Source organism: Chinchilla lanigera, unplaced genomic scaffold (genome assembly GCF_000276665.1).
Source record: "Chinchilla lanigera isolate Chin_1 unplaced genomic scaffold, ChiLan1.0 scaffold00013, whole genome shotgun sequence".
NCBI lineage: Eukaryota > Metazoa > Chordata > Mammalia > Rodentia > Chinchillidae > Chinchilla > Chinchilla lanigera.
The window spans coordinates 32,336,049-32,352,163 of record NW_004955414.1 but is presented as its reverse complement, the minus strand read 5'-3'; the positions used below and the strand labels follow the sequence as shown (position 1 = coordinate 32,352,163).

At 50.3% G+C, this 16,115-nt stretch overlaps 1 protein-coding gene across 4 annotated transcripts in view; it reads left to right on the top strand.

Annotated features, from left to right (window-relative positions):
• Positions 1 to 762: 762 nt before the first annotated feature.
• Positions 763 to 16,115, top strand: part of Ush1c (Usher syndrome 1C) — a 48,357-nt gene continuing 33,004 nt past the window's right edge. For all 4 annotated transcript variants that reach the window (XR_260217.2, XM_005380388.2, XM_005380389.2 and 1 more), the window contains exons 1-4: positions 763 to 900; positions 12,803 to 12,870; positions 14,192 to 14,335; positions 14,466 to 14,604. Coding sequence is in view for 3 of the 4 variants with exons in the window: in XM_005380388.2 (XP_005380445.1) it covers positions 865 to 900; positions 12,803 to 12,870; positions 14,192 to 14,335; positions 14,466 to 14,604 (387 nt within the window). In the remaining variant the exon portion in view is untranslated. The remainder of the gene's footprint in view (positions 901 to 12,802; positions 12,871 to 14,191; positions 14,336 to 14,465; positions 14,605 to 16,115) is intronic.

Below are 16,115 nucleotides of genomic sequence, written 5' to 3'. Positions count from 1 at the left end.
ATTTACATCTTAAACTAGGCAATAATTTACCCATAGGAAAACAGTCTACTTACAAAACTTTAGCGGTTGGGAGAGGGATCCAGATAGAGGTTCTTTTTGCACTTTAAAAAAAATTATGGTGCCGGGGATCAAACCCAGGGCCGCCTGCACCCTAGGTAATGCTCTAGCACTGAGCTGCTTCCCCGTCCCAGGAGGGGCCCATCACATCTTCCTGAAGTCACAGTTTTAGTTAGTTGATTTGGGTCACTGACGTGGTGCAAACAGGTGTGGCATAAGTTCCACAGTTCGCTCGCCCCACCCCAGCCATGCGTTCGTTTTTTATCACCTTCTTCCTCTCAGTGGTCCGGGCCTGGTGCCTCCTCGTTTTGCACCCAGCCTTGCACCTCGGAGGTAAGCACGCTGTGACTGCATTGAATCAAATGAACCTGTGGGTCTGGGCTCTGGCTGAAGGTCAGCTAGGTTACCAAGATGAAGAGACCTCCACATTTCCCCCTCAGAAAAAAGTCCCGAACCTCCTTCCTCCCTGCCACTATCCTCTTCCTCAACCGGGAGTTCCGGGATCCCTTCAAAAGGAAAACCAGCCGCAGCTGAGTGCTGCCTCTGCCAGCACACACACATCCGGAGGTCACTTCTGCTCCAGGGCTTGTGTGAGAGGCGATGCTTCAGGACCGGCACCTCCCGCCTCCCGCGGCCCGCCCCGCCCTCTTCAAGCCCCGCCCCGCCCCAGAGCCCTCCCCCGTCGCGCCAGGCCCCGCCCTAGTCCCAAGGGAGGCTCACTGGTCCCAGCGGCGCTCCGGCCAACTCCCGACACCCCGGCACCCAAAGGAGCGAGTCGTGCAGCGACGCGGCTGATCCGGCCCAGCCATGGACCGGAAGGTGGCCCGAGAATTCCGGCACAAGGTCAGAGCTGCGAGAGGTGCTCCAAGCAACCCGGACTCCGCAGTCCGGGCGACCTGGGTTGGGGGGTGGACACCTCTAGCTCAATCTTCCTTTTCCAGCCTGGCCTGAGGGCTTTGGGTGGGCGGAGACCCCCGGAGGAGTCCGTTTGGCTACAAGCAGGGATCCCCAATAAAATGAAGGCAGGGGGCCCAGGAGTCTAGGTGAAGAGGCTGCCTCCGGAAGAGACCCTTTCCCCTGCCCGCAGGGGTTCAGAACTCTCTGGAGCTGGGATTCCTTCCGGCTCTGGCGGAGAGGGGACAGTCCTTGAGGGCGCCCTCAGCGGGCAAAGTCACCGCCTCCCACTGCCCCCAGCCTGGGACTGTTGGAACAGGTGGTGAGCCCCGCGTCAGTGCCTGAGAGGAAGGAATGGACAAAGGAAACTTGGCATCTCTCTCTGCCCTTTCACTTCAGGGCCTGAAGATGAGTTAGGAGCCCGTCGTGGAACCCCTCCCCGTCCAGAACCATTTCTTAGGATCTAAGAGGCAGCTTTGGAGCTGCTGGGGCCAGGCTGCCCTGGGGAAGAAAGGGAAAGGTGGTGTGGGTGTGAGGAGCCTGGCTCCCGCCTCCTGCTCCTTGGACTGAGCCCCATGCCCTCTGGAGAGCTCCAGTGAGGGGCCCATTGATGTCCTGAGTCCTCACAGACCTTCACTGGAAGGCTCTGGATCCCACCCAGGGCATTCCCAGGGCTGTTTCCAAAGCTGCACAGGATCTGCTGAGGCCCTGAGGCCTGAGAGAGCCATGGAGGGGACCCAGCGGATGGGCCTGCTGCAAGCCGCTGGATGGAGGTGAAGCCAGGGATATCTGGAGCTACCCACAGGCCCTGCCAGAGAGGTGGAGAGGTGGGCAACTGTGTGCCTGGTGGCCCGCCCAGAGCCCCAAAGGGCAGTGTCGTGAAACAGGACACACCCTTCTGAGGGGTTCTGAGGTGGCAACATTAGGATGCTTCTCCCTCCTGTCCTGAAGAGAGCCCCAGAGGAGCCTAGGAGGCAAACCTGTGGGGCCACAGAGGCTAAGTGCCAGGGGCTCGGGCATAGCAGCCAGGGTTCCACCATGCACTCTGTGCCAGACCGGTTGGTGCCATCAAATTGCCAGTCATATGAGTGGGAAAAGCTACAGTAGTGAGCCATGGGTGGGCACTGAGTGCTGGGACCAAGGCTTGGTAGGAGAATGAAGGGAACAGCTCATACTGGCAGAAGTCTCCTCAAATGCGCCCTTGGGGCCATCCCAGATCCTCCTCTCAGGGTTAAGAGGTAGTTAGAAGTTTAGCAGGAGCTGGGGGCCCAGTGACTATCAAGGGCAACATTTGAACCTATTCACCAGCTCATCCTGCTCCAAAGCCATGTGTAGGGAGAAATTTCAGACGCTGGGGACATTGCTGAGTGTAGATTTCAGGCAACACACATCGAAAGAACTCAACCTGCCGTCTCCCACCCTGGGCTCGAATTTCACTTTCCTGCCCTTTGGCTGAAAATAATGTCAGGTTTTCTTTTGTCCTCTACCTTTCTGTTGGTGTTCCTACTCTTCCACCATCATTTCTAGTGACTCCAGTACCTGGATCAACTCTGGTTCACCCCCGTTCCCCCTCCCGGGGCTCTGCAAGCTTCAGAGAGCCTCAAGCCTCTGTGTTCACAGCGCGCCACTCTTCCTCCTCACGTCATTACCTATTAATGCTGCTGTGTGCGCTGGCCAGGCAGGCGTCCTCGTGCGGGGGCGGGGCCTGGGCTGGACTTTGCACCCTGCTGCCTCAGAGACAGCTATAGCCTTCCCCACCCAGGCGGGGATCATCCAGACCCAGAGAGGATGAAACAGGAGAGGTGAGGGATGGGGCAAACAGGCATGTGGGTAAAATACCCACCTTGCTGTTGATCACTTTCTAGAGTTTTGGAGCAAATTTACCCCTGGCCAGTGGTTTATAATCAAAATCTTTAGTTGTTGGGGTCATATTTAAGGTAATTTGTTGTGACAGGTAGTGCTGGGTGACCTCTAGCAAGTTACTTAGTCTCTCTGTGACTCAGGTCTCTTAATTTAATTCAGGAAATGAAGAGAAGATATTTCACTGAAGCAGTGTCATGAGTGCTAAGTGAGATCTATATGTGTGTAGGACACTTAAATAGGATGTGGCACTTAGGGAGTCCTCAGAAAAATGTGCGCATAGTTTTTTATCTGGAATTAAGCAGACCTGGGGTCAAATCTCAACCCTGTCACTCACTGCCATAAGGCCTCAGCAAGCCGCTTAATCTGTCTGAGCTTTAGTTTCATCAGCTATGAGACAGGGTTTGTGGTGCTTATACATGAGACCGGGTTAAGTGGGAATTCAAGTACTGGCTACTCTGAGCCTATGGTGACCACTTTGTTCCCAGCTATGCCTGCAGTGTCCTGTTGTGTGAGCTGACCTGCTCCAGGCCTTGCGCCTGTCAGCTTATGTGCAGTTTCCCTAAGACCACCTGTGTGCCCCTCCCAATAACAGCTGTCTTCAGCCAGGATCAGAGACTAACATTTTCTCCCCGAGACAAGCAGGTTTCAAGCCACCTCCCTGCTCACTGCCCTGTGCATTGCTTGCAGGAGCTTGGTTATTCATTTGCTTAGAAGGCGTTTATTGCCTCTTCTGCAATCAAGCATTTATGAGCAGCTGCCCTGTACCCTGCCCGAGGTAGGCAGCTGTGGGTGGGCAGAAATGAATAAGATCAGGAAGAGGCCCTACTCCTGAGGATTTGCTAATCATTCGTTCATTCATACGTGTAATAAGTATTGACCAGGCTCCTGATATGAGCCAGAAAATATTCTAAGCATCAAAGAACGAAACAAAGTCTTGCCCTCTCAGAGAGCACACACTGGGGGCGCGGGCAGACAGGTATCAAGTAAACCAAGAAAAGTAGCATATTCGGCCAAGTAGTAATAAATGCTGTGAAAGGGTAAACTAGGGTGAGGGCATACACAGTAACATGTTGTACTTCATGTAAAATAGGATAATCAAACAGGTCTCTCTGAAGAGATGACATTTGAGCAAAGAGCTAAAGGAGAGGGGAGGAGCCATGACAGATGCAGAAGAGCATTCCAGGGGGAGGGAAGAGCCAGTGCAGAGGCCTGAGGCCAGCACATGCTTGCTGTGCTTAGGAATAGCAGGTAGGACAGCAGGACAGCTGTGGAGCAGAGAGTACTGGGGAGTCGGGAGGGGGCTGGGAGCCTGGTCAGGACTTTGGGTTTTGTAAGAGTGAAGAAAAGCCAGCAGGAGAGTGGCTGGTTTATAGAGCAAAGGGATTGCCCTGGCTGCTTTGTGGAGAAGGAAATAAAAGGTCATGTGGACGGAGGACTCCAATTAGGAGGCTCCCACCATAGCCCAGGCAGATGGGTGTGGGGAGAGGCAGCAGGGTGAGTCCACAGGGGAGGGGGAGGAGGTCGATGGGGACCAAGGAGCAGGCAGTGGAAAACAAGAGTTTTGTTTTGAGTGTTTGGGGTTTGAGATGCCCTGGAGGTAGAGAGGAGACTAAGAAGGCTGATAACTATAGGAGGCTGGAGATAAGAGTTGATGCGTAGTAGGGTAAAAATGATATTAAAGTCCTAGAACTGATGAGGTCGTGTAGAGAGACAGTGCAGATGCAGAGAAGTCCCAGGTAGAGTGGGGCTCCCAGGCTTGAGAGGAGAAGAAGAAGAGAAGGAGCAGTGGACGAGGGAGGAGAACCAGGAGCAGGAGGGCGTGAGACATTCATCAGATGCTATAGACCAGTTGGCAATAAGAACAGTTCCTGAAAAGGTGGAGAATCAGCCCAGGCCTTGGTGGGGGTGATGGTTTTGCAGGTATATATTTATCCCCAAACTCATGGAGTTGTATAGATTAAATGTGTACAGCTTTTTCCATGTGGATCAGACCTCAATAATTTTTTTTTAAAAAGAACAAAAAGATGGAGAATAATAAAACAACAGTGAAATAAACAGTGATGGCTGAGATACACGCTGTAAAGTATGGCTGGATCATTCATGTGGCCAGTGTTAACTTTTTTTTTTTTTTTTTTTTTTTGGTTTTTCTCCGGTACCGGGAACTGAACTCACGACCTTGCGCTTGCCAGGCAGGCGCTTTGCCGCTGAGCTAAATCCCCAGCCCCTCATGCGGCCCGTGTTTATGGAGACCTACTCAGTGGAGCTGCTGAGCATTAGAACCTCCTTTGTTAGTTTACAATGGTGACGCATTCATCATGGGGAATTGGTACATATACACAGTGCATCTTGGTCCTTTTTGCTTCCCTTTGTCCTCCCCTCCTTTCCACTTCCATCCATCCACAGATCCCATTCTTTTTTTTATTTTAAAGAGAATAAAAAAATCATAACAAAGATAAAAACAAAACACAAAAACAATCAAAACAATAACAGGATTTCAAAACAAAACGAGAGAGATTAACAATGGTTGTTATATTACCTATTGTTATCTTCAGCATAGCTGCTCAGCTTACCAGATGTAAGAATGCAAGATTGATCAAACCATTAAAGAGAATAAAAGGTAATTTTAAAAAAAGCATTAGAAACGATACAGAGCTTCACTAAAAAAGTTGGTAGTAATTCAGCAATGGATGTTATATTGCATATTGTCTTCAAATTAATTGTTCAGATTACCAACTATAAGCATGTAAAATTGCTCAAGAAAAAAAATTAAGCATTAACTGTTCCTTTCAGTAAACCATTAAACATCAGCAGTATAATTATCCCAGCTATCCTTGTAGATATATATATATATTTTTTTTTCCCCTTCCTTCTTTCTTTCTTTTCTCCTTTTCCCCATCCCAGTTGTTCCTTCCCTTTGAGCAATTTCTTTCCCTTTCCCAATATCTATTGTACCTTTTGGGCTTTATTTACTCTTTCGGGTTCTTACACTAGGGAGACAATACATTTATACATGTGGGTCACAGATCCCCTTCTGATCACCCCAAAGTCCACCTCTCTATTTCTATTTTTCATGTACTTATTGGCCACTTTTACTTGTTTTAAAAAGTATCGCTTCATTTCAATTGCCCACTTTTTAAAGTGGATCTTCCATTAGAGGAAAATCTAACTTTCTGAGTTCTTTATATGTTCTATATATTAATTCTCTGACTGAGGAATAGCTGGCAAAAAATATAGATGATATCTATATTTCTATAGATATCATCTATCTTTTGTTCTTTAAATCATTTATACTTCACATTTCTCATATAAGAGAAACAATGTGCTATTGATCCACTGTGTCTGATTTATTTCGTTTGGCCTTGTGATCTCAAGGATCATCTGTTTTTCTATAAGTCACTCAAATTTATCCTTCTTTATAGCTGAATAGCACTCTATTGTGTATATTTACCACGTTTTCTTTTTCCATTCATCTATTGATGGATTTATTGGCCACTTCCAAACTACTATGAGGTATGCCGCATGTATCACTGTACTATGGTGTCTCAGCTCTTTCAAGATACTCAGAAGAGGTATAGCTGGGTCAAATAGAATTTCTATTTCCAGTTTTTTGAGAAATCTCCATACTGATTTCCACAGTGGCTGCATTAGTTTACATTTCCTCCTACAATGTAGAAGGGTTTGTTTTCTCCCCGACAGTTTCACTAGCATTTGGTTTCTGCGTCCTTGATGATAGCCGTTCTTTCTGGAGTGAAATGGAATCTCAGTGTTGTTTTAATTTGCATTTCTCCATTGGCCAAAGATGTTGAACATTTTTTCATGTACTTATTGGCCACTTTTACTTGTTTTAAAAAAGTATCGCTTCATTTCAATTGCCCACTTTTTAAAGTGGATCTTTTATTAGAGGAAAATCTAACTTTCTGAGTTCTTTATATATTCTGTATATTAATTCTCTGTCTGAGGAATAGCTGGCAAAAAAATTGTTTTCCCAATCTATAGGTTATCAATTTACTGCTGTTTGCTTCTTTTGGCTGTACAGAAGCTTTTTAATTTAATGTAATCCCAGTTTTTATTTTGGTGTATTTCTTATGCAATTGGTATTCTGCTCAGAAAGTCCTGGTTTATGCATATGTCTTCAACAATTTTACCTATTTTACCTCCCAGCACACTCAGTGTTTCCATTTTAATATCTAGGTCTTTGATCCAGTTTTATCTTATTTTGGTACATGATAGGAGATATGGGTCTAGATTTGCCTGTAGATACCCAGTTTTCCCAGCACCATATCTCAAAGATCCTGTCTTTTCTCCAGGATATTGTTTTGATCCTTTGTCAAAGATCAGATGAGTGAATGTGCCTGGGATATTTCTGCATTTTCAGTTCTGTTCCATTAATCCACATGTCTCTTTTTGTGCCAATACCATACTGTTTTTATCATTGTAGATTTGTAGTATAACTTAAAGTCTGGGATTGTGATGCCTCTTGGTTTTTCTTGTTGCTCAAGGTTGCTTTTGCTATTCGGGTCTCTTCTGATTCAATATAAATTTTTAGGATTGTTCTTCCTAGTTCTGTGAAAAATGAGATCATATATTCTTAGCTAGTTTTATTTAATAAATATATTGGAGTTATCACTTTCTAGACACCATTCTAAACTCTTTGTGACTGCTAGCCCATTGAATTAATAATAAAAAATATTAATCTTTCACAGAAGAATTAAACTTCTTCTGAAGAATTATTTTTAATAGTGACTTTTATGTCACTTTTATTTCTTAATCATTTTACAGATTAAGAAATGAGGCACAGAGAGGCTCTGTCTTCCATACACACACCCAGTCCTGTGTTTGGGCCACACAGGGACCTTTGGGAGTCTGGTAGGGAAACAAAGTCCAACACAGCTTGATGAGTTCCATGGCAGGACTGAGGGCAGAACAGGATGGGGTGTGCTGAAGAACGAGGTGGTAGGCTCTGTGGGAGAGCTCGAGGACAGGCGTGACCAAGAAGAGGTAAGGAAGGGAGAGGAGGTGCTGCAGGTGCCCACCTCTCCCCCCGCCTCCCCACTGCTAATGGCCTACATTTAGTGCTCGCCAGAGACAGGCAGGGAGCAAGCGGCTCAACCAAGGCAGAAACCATAGATTTGGGGGAGGGATAGAGCAGGACCTGGTGACACACACCAGAGCCAGCAACAGGAAGTCAGAGCCCTGCAAGGGCCAGAGGGAGGGGGTCCAGGCGCAGGGGAAGACAGGGCTGTGCGGAGGCCCAGGCAGGGCTCCCACCTCAGGGTGAAGAAGCTGCCCACCATGGTCCTGCAGACCATGAGCCTCCGCCCCTTTCTGCTCCCTCTGCTCAAACCCTGCCTGTGCTCCCACAGACAGGACATAGCGTGACACCAGAGGGCATGGGAGCCTGGCACGGCTCCCGCAGATTTCCAGGGGTACAGAGGCTGGGGGAGGGGTCTGAAGCAGGGAGTGCAAAAGGCAAAGGTGCAGCACATATTTTGGAGCTTTTCCCAAGGGCTTTATAATATGTCACCCATTTAATCCCCACAACAGCCCGAGGAGGCTGCATGGAGTGGAAAAACATGCATTATTTAATTTGGTTTCACTCTTTCTCCCTGTTGGGCTAGATGCACACATAAAGCTTAATTTGCATGAGTTAAATGTGTGGGCCCCGTGCTGCTGCTCTAGAGGCTGATCCCCATGGGGAATCCAAGAGATGGGGCTGAAAGGGCTCCAAAGCTAAACTCAGATTTTGCCTGCAGTGCCCCCAAGCAGAGGGCCTGAACCTGGCGACAGCCGAGATGCTCCCTCCCACCTGCACAGCCCACAGCAAGTAGCCGCTGAGCATGAGCCAGAGAAAGAGGCCAGTGCTGCACGGAAAGCGGGGAGAGGGCTTGATAGAGACCTCCAACACTTTTATTTGTAAATGGTGAGCTCCTTTAGGACTCCTGTGCCCTACATCAAGAGAGACCCAAGAAAAGCTGAAGCATTCTAAATCGAGTTGGAAAAGGAAGGCTAGTGGCTTGCACATAGTAGTTGCTCGATAAATGTGTATTGGACAACTGCACACAAAGGAGATGTGTATGGTAAGTGTATACCATGTAGTGGGTTGAAGCCAGCTGGTATAGCTCTGCCACTCCTCTGAGCCTCTGTTTCCTCATCTGTGAAATGGGGTAACAGCATCCACCTACCCGTTCAGGCTGTTGGGAGATTAAAGATAATACCTGTAAAGTTCCTCAGACTAGGCAGTTATGGCCCAGATGAACAAGCAACTGGACAAGAGGAGCTGAGGGCTGGGGGCCAGGTGAGGAGGCTCTGGGCTAAGTGTGGTCAGAAAAACTCTAGAAGAAGTGGCTTGGACCTCCCCTTAAATGGAGGCATGGTTCAGGTGGAAGAATGGAAGACAGTCTACTTTCCATGGGTCTAGGACCTGCTCCTCTTTCACAAGCAGGAAATGAACCAAGAGGAGGCAGAGCCCCCAGGAGCTGTGGCTTAGGTGCTAAGGGGTACACAGAAGGTGGTGGGCCAGGCTGGGCCAGGAGGCTGGAAGGAAGGCTCTAGACTTGAATGAGTGGGGTTCATATCATTCGGCAGAGACACTAAGCACTGTGCAACTATGAGTGCCGGGTGCTACAGGGAAGCAAAGATCATGACAGAGAGGAGGAAAGAAATGAACGTCAGAGACCTACTGTGTGCAGGACGCTTTCTGTGTCCCTGAGAAGGGTACCACACGCACCACGGCAGGGCCTCCCAGAGCTGATTCTTGGGGTGGTGTTAGAAAAAGAAGATACTGTGTATAACTTTTTAAAATACCTTTTTAAAATGTAGTGTAAATAATAGTAGCATTGTTACTCCATGTTCATGCTTCCAGAGGACTTCTATCTCTGTTTTCTTGTTTGGTACCTTTTAAAGCCCATAGAGCAAGATGTGAGTGTGTGTTTTCAGAGAACAAAACCGGGCTGTGTTCTGAGTCTCCTTGGAGACATTTCTGGGTGGGGAATGGTCCCTCCGTGTGCAAGGTCTCCTATTGATTTATCACTTAGATTCATATTTAATTCAAAGATCAGTTCTTGTAAACCAGATCTGCTTTCCTAGCTGTTTGGTGTACAGAGGATTTTTAAGTAAACAGTTGGATATGGAGGCAGAGGGGACGTGCTGAGTGAGGCTGGGAGGTCCCCGTGTGCCGGCGGAGGGGTTTCCGGGCGCAGTCCCAGGTGGACAGAGGTGGAGGTGACCCTGCAGAAGCGACAGATACAGGCTGACAGAGGGTTTGAGTGACCTCCCTGGTGAGAGCCGTGGCGTGAAGAGCTGAGCTCGGCAGGCTGTGTGGGGAGACTGGTAGGCTGCATCTTCCAGATGGGGGCTGGGGTCAGAGCCGGAGAGCCGCACACAAGGTCCAGGATCCTGGAACAGAGGCGTCTGCAGATGATCTGTGCTGGGCCCAAGGACGGCAGGAAAAGAGTCCATTCACCTTCCACCTAAACTAGCCAGTCTCTTTTATCTGCCTTGCCTTCTGCTGTCCTTTCTGAGGCCAGCCCATCCCTACTTATGCCTCATTGTGCAGTGAGATGTGTGTCTGTAAAGGGGGACCAGAGGGGACCTCAGTTCTGAGGCTTCAGCCAGAGATTCTCTCCCCGTCTTTTTCTCCTGTCCTGACCCACGGCTAGAATTAGAGTATTAAAATCACTCCAACCACAGCAGAGGGGGTTTTTGTGCATCCCTTAGACAGTAAGACTTTAGGGATTGAAAGATCTTTTAGGAGATGTTCTGTCCTCTTGCTCATTGTGGGCAGACCTGAAAGACTGTTTTTAACCTTACAGAAGAGAGCAATGAGCATTAAAGGTATCTTAACAGCAAAGCGTAGGAAATTTGGGGTCTTGGGAGTTTTTTGCGCCTGGAAGGCCCAAGTCACGTGAGAAGGATGCAACACAGCAGCAAGAACAGAGGCTTTGGAGTCAACCCTGGGTTCGGAGCTTCATGCTGCTTGTTAGCTGGGGGCCTGGGGTGTGCTGACAACCTCCCTGGTCCTTTATGCAAAGTGGAATGACATGAGCCTCACAGGCCCGGAGGGTGAACAAATGGATTAAAGCCTCGGAAAAGCTGTTGGTGCCACCACGGTGGGGAGAGGGGGCTCTGTGAGGGTCATTGGCCTCCCCTCTTTTTCCCATGGCTCCTCCCACCTGAAATGTGTGGGCACACTAGAAGGAGGGGAGCAGAGCCATTCACTGAGTGCTTAATATGTGCAAGGCATGAGAAATTGAGAAATGGATTCTGTTTAGGTAGGTAGGGAGGGAGGGCCTCTCCGGGAAAGAGGCCAGGGTCACATGGAACTGGGGCCAGAGGGACAGCACATGTCAAGGCACTGGGGCTGGAGAGTCTGGCTGTGAGCTGGACAGGAAGGAAGAGCCAAGAGAGTGGCAGGAGAGGAGACACAGATCTCGTAAATCAAGGTACAGGGTTTGGGTTTGGATTTGGCAGTAAGGGCAACAGGAAGCTGTTGGGCGAGCAAGCATTTCTGACTCCTGGCTCTGGGGCGTTCCGATTTGTGTGTGCTCAGCTCCTTTGCCACAGGCTAATATGGGCATCCTGAGTCCGCCTCCCATGCAGGTTGCCCACCCTCCCATGCAGGCTGAGTCAAGGTAGAGAGTCCAGGCTGTGTCCTTGTGGAGATCAGTTCTGGAGGTACCCACTTGTGTGGTACAGTGGCCCAGAGCCCAGCCTTGCACTTCTACACAGCCCATCTTCTGGCTCCCTGGGCGGCCCCTGCGGTGAAGTAGAGAGGAGCATGCATTCCTGGATTGCAGCAGCCTGGGAGAGGGCATCTCTAGGGGCCGATGACCCACTGTGAGTCGGTGGAGGGCAGTCTCTTAAGTGTACTTTATTTTCTTGAAATAATCAGCCTGATTTTAGGGGAAAGCGGTTCTGCCAGCTCAAAACCAGAAACCTCTGCATTTCCTACTCAAGCCGGGAATCCCACGGGCTGAGCCCCACGAGTCCTCTCTGTGTTGGAGCAGACAGACTGGCCCTGATCTTCCAACCCCCTTGAGATACCCGCAGAGGTAGTGGGAACTCAAAACGTCTGACAGGAGCTGTTGTGTGAAGGGCCGGGGCAGGACGGTGCTCTGAGGCCTGGAGGCTGCCTCCAGCTTCTGTTAGTCAGTTAGTCCTGTCAGTCTTCTGTTAGTCCTGTTAGTCAGTCCTGGGCTGAGGAGAGAACCAAGGAAAAAGGCAGAGAGATTCACACCGAGCTGTCCCGAAGAATAGAATTTGGGACTCCTGTCTCACCAGCTCCCCTGAGAATGAGATGCTAATGAATCAGCCCCTGAACTTGACCTTGGAGTCTCAGCCACTGACGTCAGCAAAGTTGAAATGATGTAACCTGACCTTCAGGAGAAGGGGGAGCCTACAGGGACCTGGGAAGGGGAAAGGAGTGGCCAGGAGGCTGACTAGTGGACAGAACGCAGCTTAGGCCAGGATGGAACAAGGCAGAGTCCTCCCGACGTAGATGTCACAGAAGAATTCGGTGGCAGGGTGCTTCTGGCAGGGAGGATGTGCTATCTGAGCGAGTGGCCCAAATCCTTTCTGAAAGCGTGTATCCGGCACTACAGCCACCATCAGGTAAGGCAGTGGGCACTTCCTGGACACAGGTGATGTAGGTACGGGGTGAGCAGCAGCAAAGCCACAGGGGTGTGTCACAGTCACATGGGCTTCACTTGGGCACATATGTTTGTGCATCCCTGCATGTGGTGCACCTGTCATCACCTGGGGATGAGGCTCGGCCTGGCCACACTTAGACATGCAGAAGTGCTCCTCTGGCCACCCTGGGGTGCCCTGTGCAGGTCTGCTATCCAGCAGCCCGGCCCCTGGCCTCCGCCCTGTCCTCATGCCCTCAGCCGTAAGAAGCGGTGGGGCAGTTGGCGTGGGTGGGCGCCTCCCCTCTCTGAGCCCACGGTGGGCACGTGGGCCACGTGCGTAATTCTGCCCTTGGGTTTTCCAGGTGGATTTCCTGATTGAAAATGATGCGGAGAAGGACTACCTCTATGATGTGCTGCGGATGTACCACCAGTGAGTGCACTGGGTCCAGCTCCCGCGGGGGTGTTCCGGGAACCCTGGCATGAGCTGTTCTGAGCCAGAGGGAAGAGCCTTTAGGGAAGCAGATGCTCCTGGGAATCAGATGCACACACCATACACTTGTTTCAGCAGCTGATGACACCTACTCTGTGCTCGACCCTGTGCTAAGCAAAAAGGGGACGTTTGTGAGCAAGACAGACTAGCCCCGGCCTGCAGGTTGCTCACAGCCTGGTGGGAGAGGCTGTCGAGTACCCAGACGGGTTCACCAGAGCACGACGTTGAGGACAGAAGGAGGAATGCCAGCTGGCCCCAGCTGCTACAGCACATGTTTCTGGTCACGCACTTGCTTTTTGATTCTTTCAGCATGCATTTACATGCTGGGCAAGCAAATCGCAGTATCTGCAATGAGTAAGATCCACTTTCTCTCCTTGAGTTACTCACAGCCTGGCGGAAGGAGACAGACAGACTAGAAACACCAAGAGCCCTAATGTAAGTTAGTTATGATGAAATGGCAGCTGAGTGGAGGTAAAAGCAGGAGTGTGCCGAGAGAAGTTTTCACTTCTTTCCATGGGTGCAGGGAGGTGCGGAAAGGCGTGAGCTGGGCTATCAAGGGTAAGAGGGTTGTAGGTGGACTAGCAGGGAAGAGCATTCCAGACAAGGGCTCAGCATCAGCAAAAGTGCAGAATCCTGGAAGCATAGGTGTGAGTGGGAAAGAATAGATAATGGGGCTGGGATAGGACTTGGAATATACAGAGAGGCCACAAGGGAGCAGAAGTCCGTGGGGACGATCATGGGGGCCCTGAACCTACCAAGGAGGTTGGATTTTTCCCTCTGGGCAGTAGGGAGATACTGAGAAGGGAAATGATGTGCAGGTAAAAAAGATTAGATGAGAATGGGCGATGTTGAGGGTCTGAATGGCACGAAGGCGTATGGGAATACACTGAGGGCAGGGCTCACAGGGCATCGCAGCAGATCCACCTGGGAGATAAGAGTATGAGACAGAACGTCAAGATCTTACATGGAGACTTCCTGTTTGGAAAGGTTCTGGGCTTCAGAACTAGGCACAGTGAGTTTGAAATCCAGGCTTGGTTTCATCTGCAGAATATGTTCACCATCCCTAGCTTGCTGGTTTCCTTGTGATTTTTTACTTAAGAGACCAAAGCTTTTCCAAGGCTCAGAGTTTCGTGCTCCGAGCTTCTCAGGAGCATTGTCCTTAATTTCTGGACCTGGGCCCGGGCCCCTGGGGTGGGATCCCAGGCAGAAAGAGAGGTTGTGTCCAAGGATAAGGCTGCAGGCATCCCCCATGTCTCTGCAGAACCATGGACGTGGCAGTGCTTGTGGGAGACCTGAAGCTGGTCATCAATGAGCCCAGCCGCCTGCCGTTGTTTGATGCCATCCGGCCCCTGATCCCGCTGAAGCACCAGGTGGAATATGACCAGCTGACCCCACGGCGCTCTAGGTACCAAGGGACCCAGCAGGCTAGAGGCAGGGGTGGAGAGGACGGAGTTCCTCACTCACAGGCAGGGCAGTGCTGGCTGTCAGGCCCACGCCGGGGTCTCACTGACCACACCCCACACACACTGTGGCAGGAAGCTGAAGGAGGTGCGTCTGGATCGTCTGCACCCCGAAGGCCTCGGCCTCAGTGTGCGTGGTGGCCTGGAGTTTGGCTGTGGGCTCTTCATCTCCCACCTCATCAAAGGTGGCCAAGCGGACAGCGTCGGGCTCCAGGTGAGCAGTGGGGCTTGGGGGGTGGGGGACCCAGTCCTGTAATTCCTGCCTCGCCCTCAGACATGCTCACCAGCTGTCCTGAGCCTTTGAGAGCGGAAGAGACTACACATCCTGACTAGCATTCACAGGCCCATTGAAATCAGGCTGTAGGCAACTGTCTGTCTCTCTCTCTTTCTCTCAGAATGAACCCAGGGCCTTCACACTAAGCTACATCTCCAACCCTTTTTCACTTTTTTTTTCTTCTTTTTTGAGACAGAGTCTTACTATGTAGTTCAGGCTGGCCTTGAACTCAGTATATCACATAGGCTGGCAATCCTCTTGCCTCAGTCTCCTGAGTCTGGGAGTATAAGCGTACCTCACCACACCCATCTGTTTTTTATTTTTTATTTGGAGACTGAGTCTCACTAAATCACTAAATTGCTCAGGCTGGACTTGAACTTGCTATCCTCTTAGACTTGCTTCAGACTCCCAGAGGGCTGGGATTACAGGTGTGTGCCACCATAACTGCTGCCTGCTGCCTCACTACTACCTGAAGGAGGAACATGACTATGCCCAGACACCGGAAACTTGGTACCAGTGACCTGTGAGCAGCAGGAAGAAAGAAAGAGCATTGGGGAGCTTGAGAACACAGACCCCGAGGCTGGACTATCCAGCTTAAACCCTGGCTTCACTGTTTGTTGAGCCATGTGACTGGTGAAATGGCCGAACTCCGGGCCTTCTTTTCCTCATCTATAAAATGGGATAATGACAAAACTATATGCCTCATCAAGTTGCATGAGGAACAGATGAATTAATATTAGAAATAGCTTAAAGTGCCTGGCACATAAGTGCTATGTTTGACAGCAAGCAGAGAGAGGGAGAGATTCAGTGAACACCTACAGGGCACTGGGTAACATGGGCACAACCAGTTGTCACTGTCACAATGAATGTGTCATCCTTGTCTTACAATTAATAGCAGCTCTGAGGCCAGGCAATGGCTCAGGCAGGATTAGAACCTGTGCCTCCTAATGCTGAGCCCAGGGCTTCAAGTATTGGTCCCCTGGGGTCCCTGCACTGCTGTGTCTGGGCACAAGGATTAGACCTCCAGGTCGTCTCCTCCCCCTTCTCTTCCTCCTCCTCCTCCATCTCTTCCTCCTCCTCCTCCTCCTTCTCCTCTTCCTCCTCCTCCTCCTCATCCTCCATCTCCTTCTCTTCCTCCTCCTCCTCCTTGTTCTGCTCCTTTTCTTCCTCCTTCTCCTCCTCCTTCTCCTCTTTCTCCTCCTCCTCCTCCTTCTCCTCTTTCTCCTTCTCCTCCTCCTTGTCCTCCTCCTCCTTGTCCTCCTCCTCCTCCTTGTCCTGCTCTTCTTCCTCCTCCTCCTCCTCCTCCTTGTCCTGCTCCTCTTCCTCCTCCTGCTCCTCCTCCTCCTCCTTGTCCTGCTCCTCTTCCTCCTCCTTCTCCTCCTCCTCCTCCTTGTCCTGCTCCTCTTCCTCCTCCTCCTCCTCCTCCTCCTCCTCCTTGTCCTGCTCCTCTT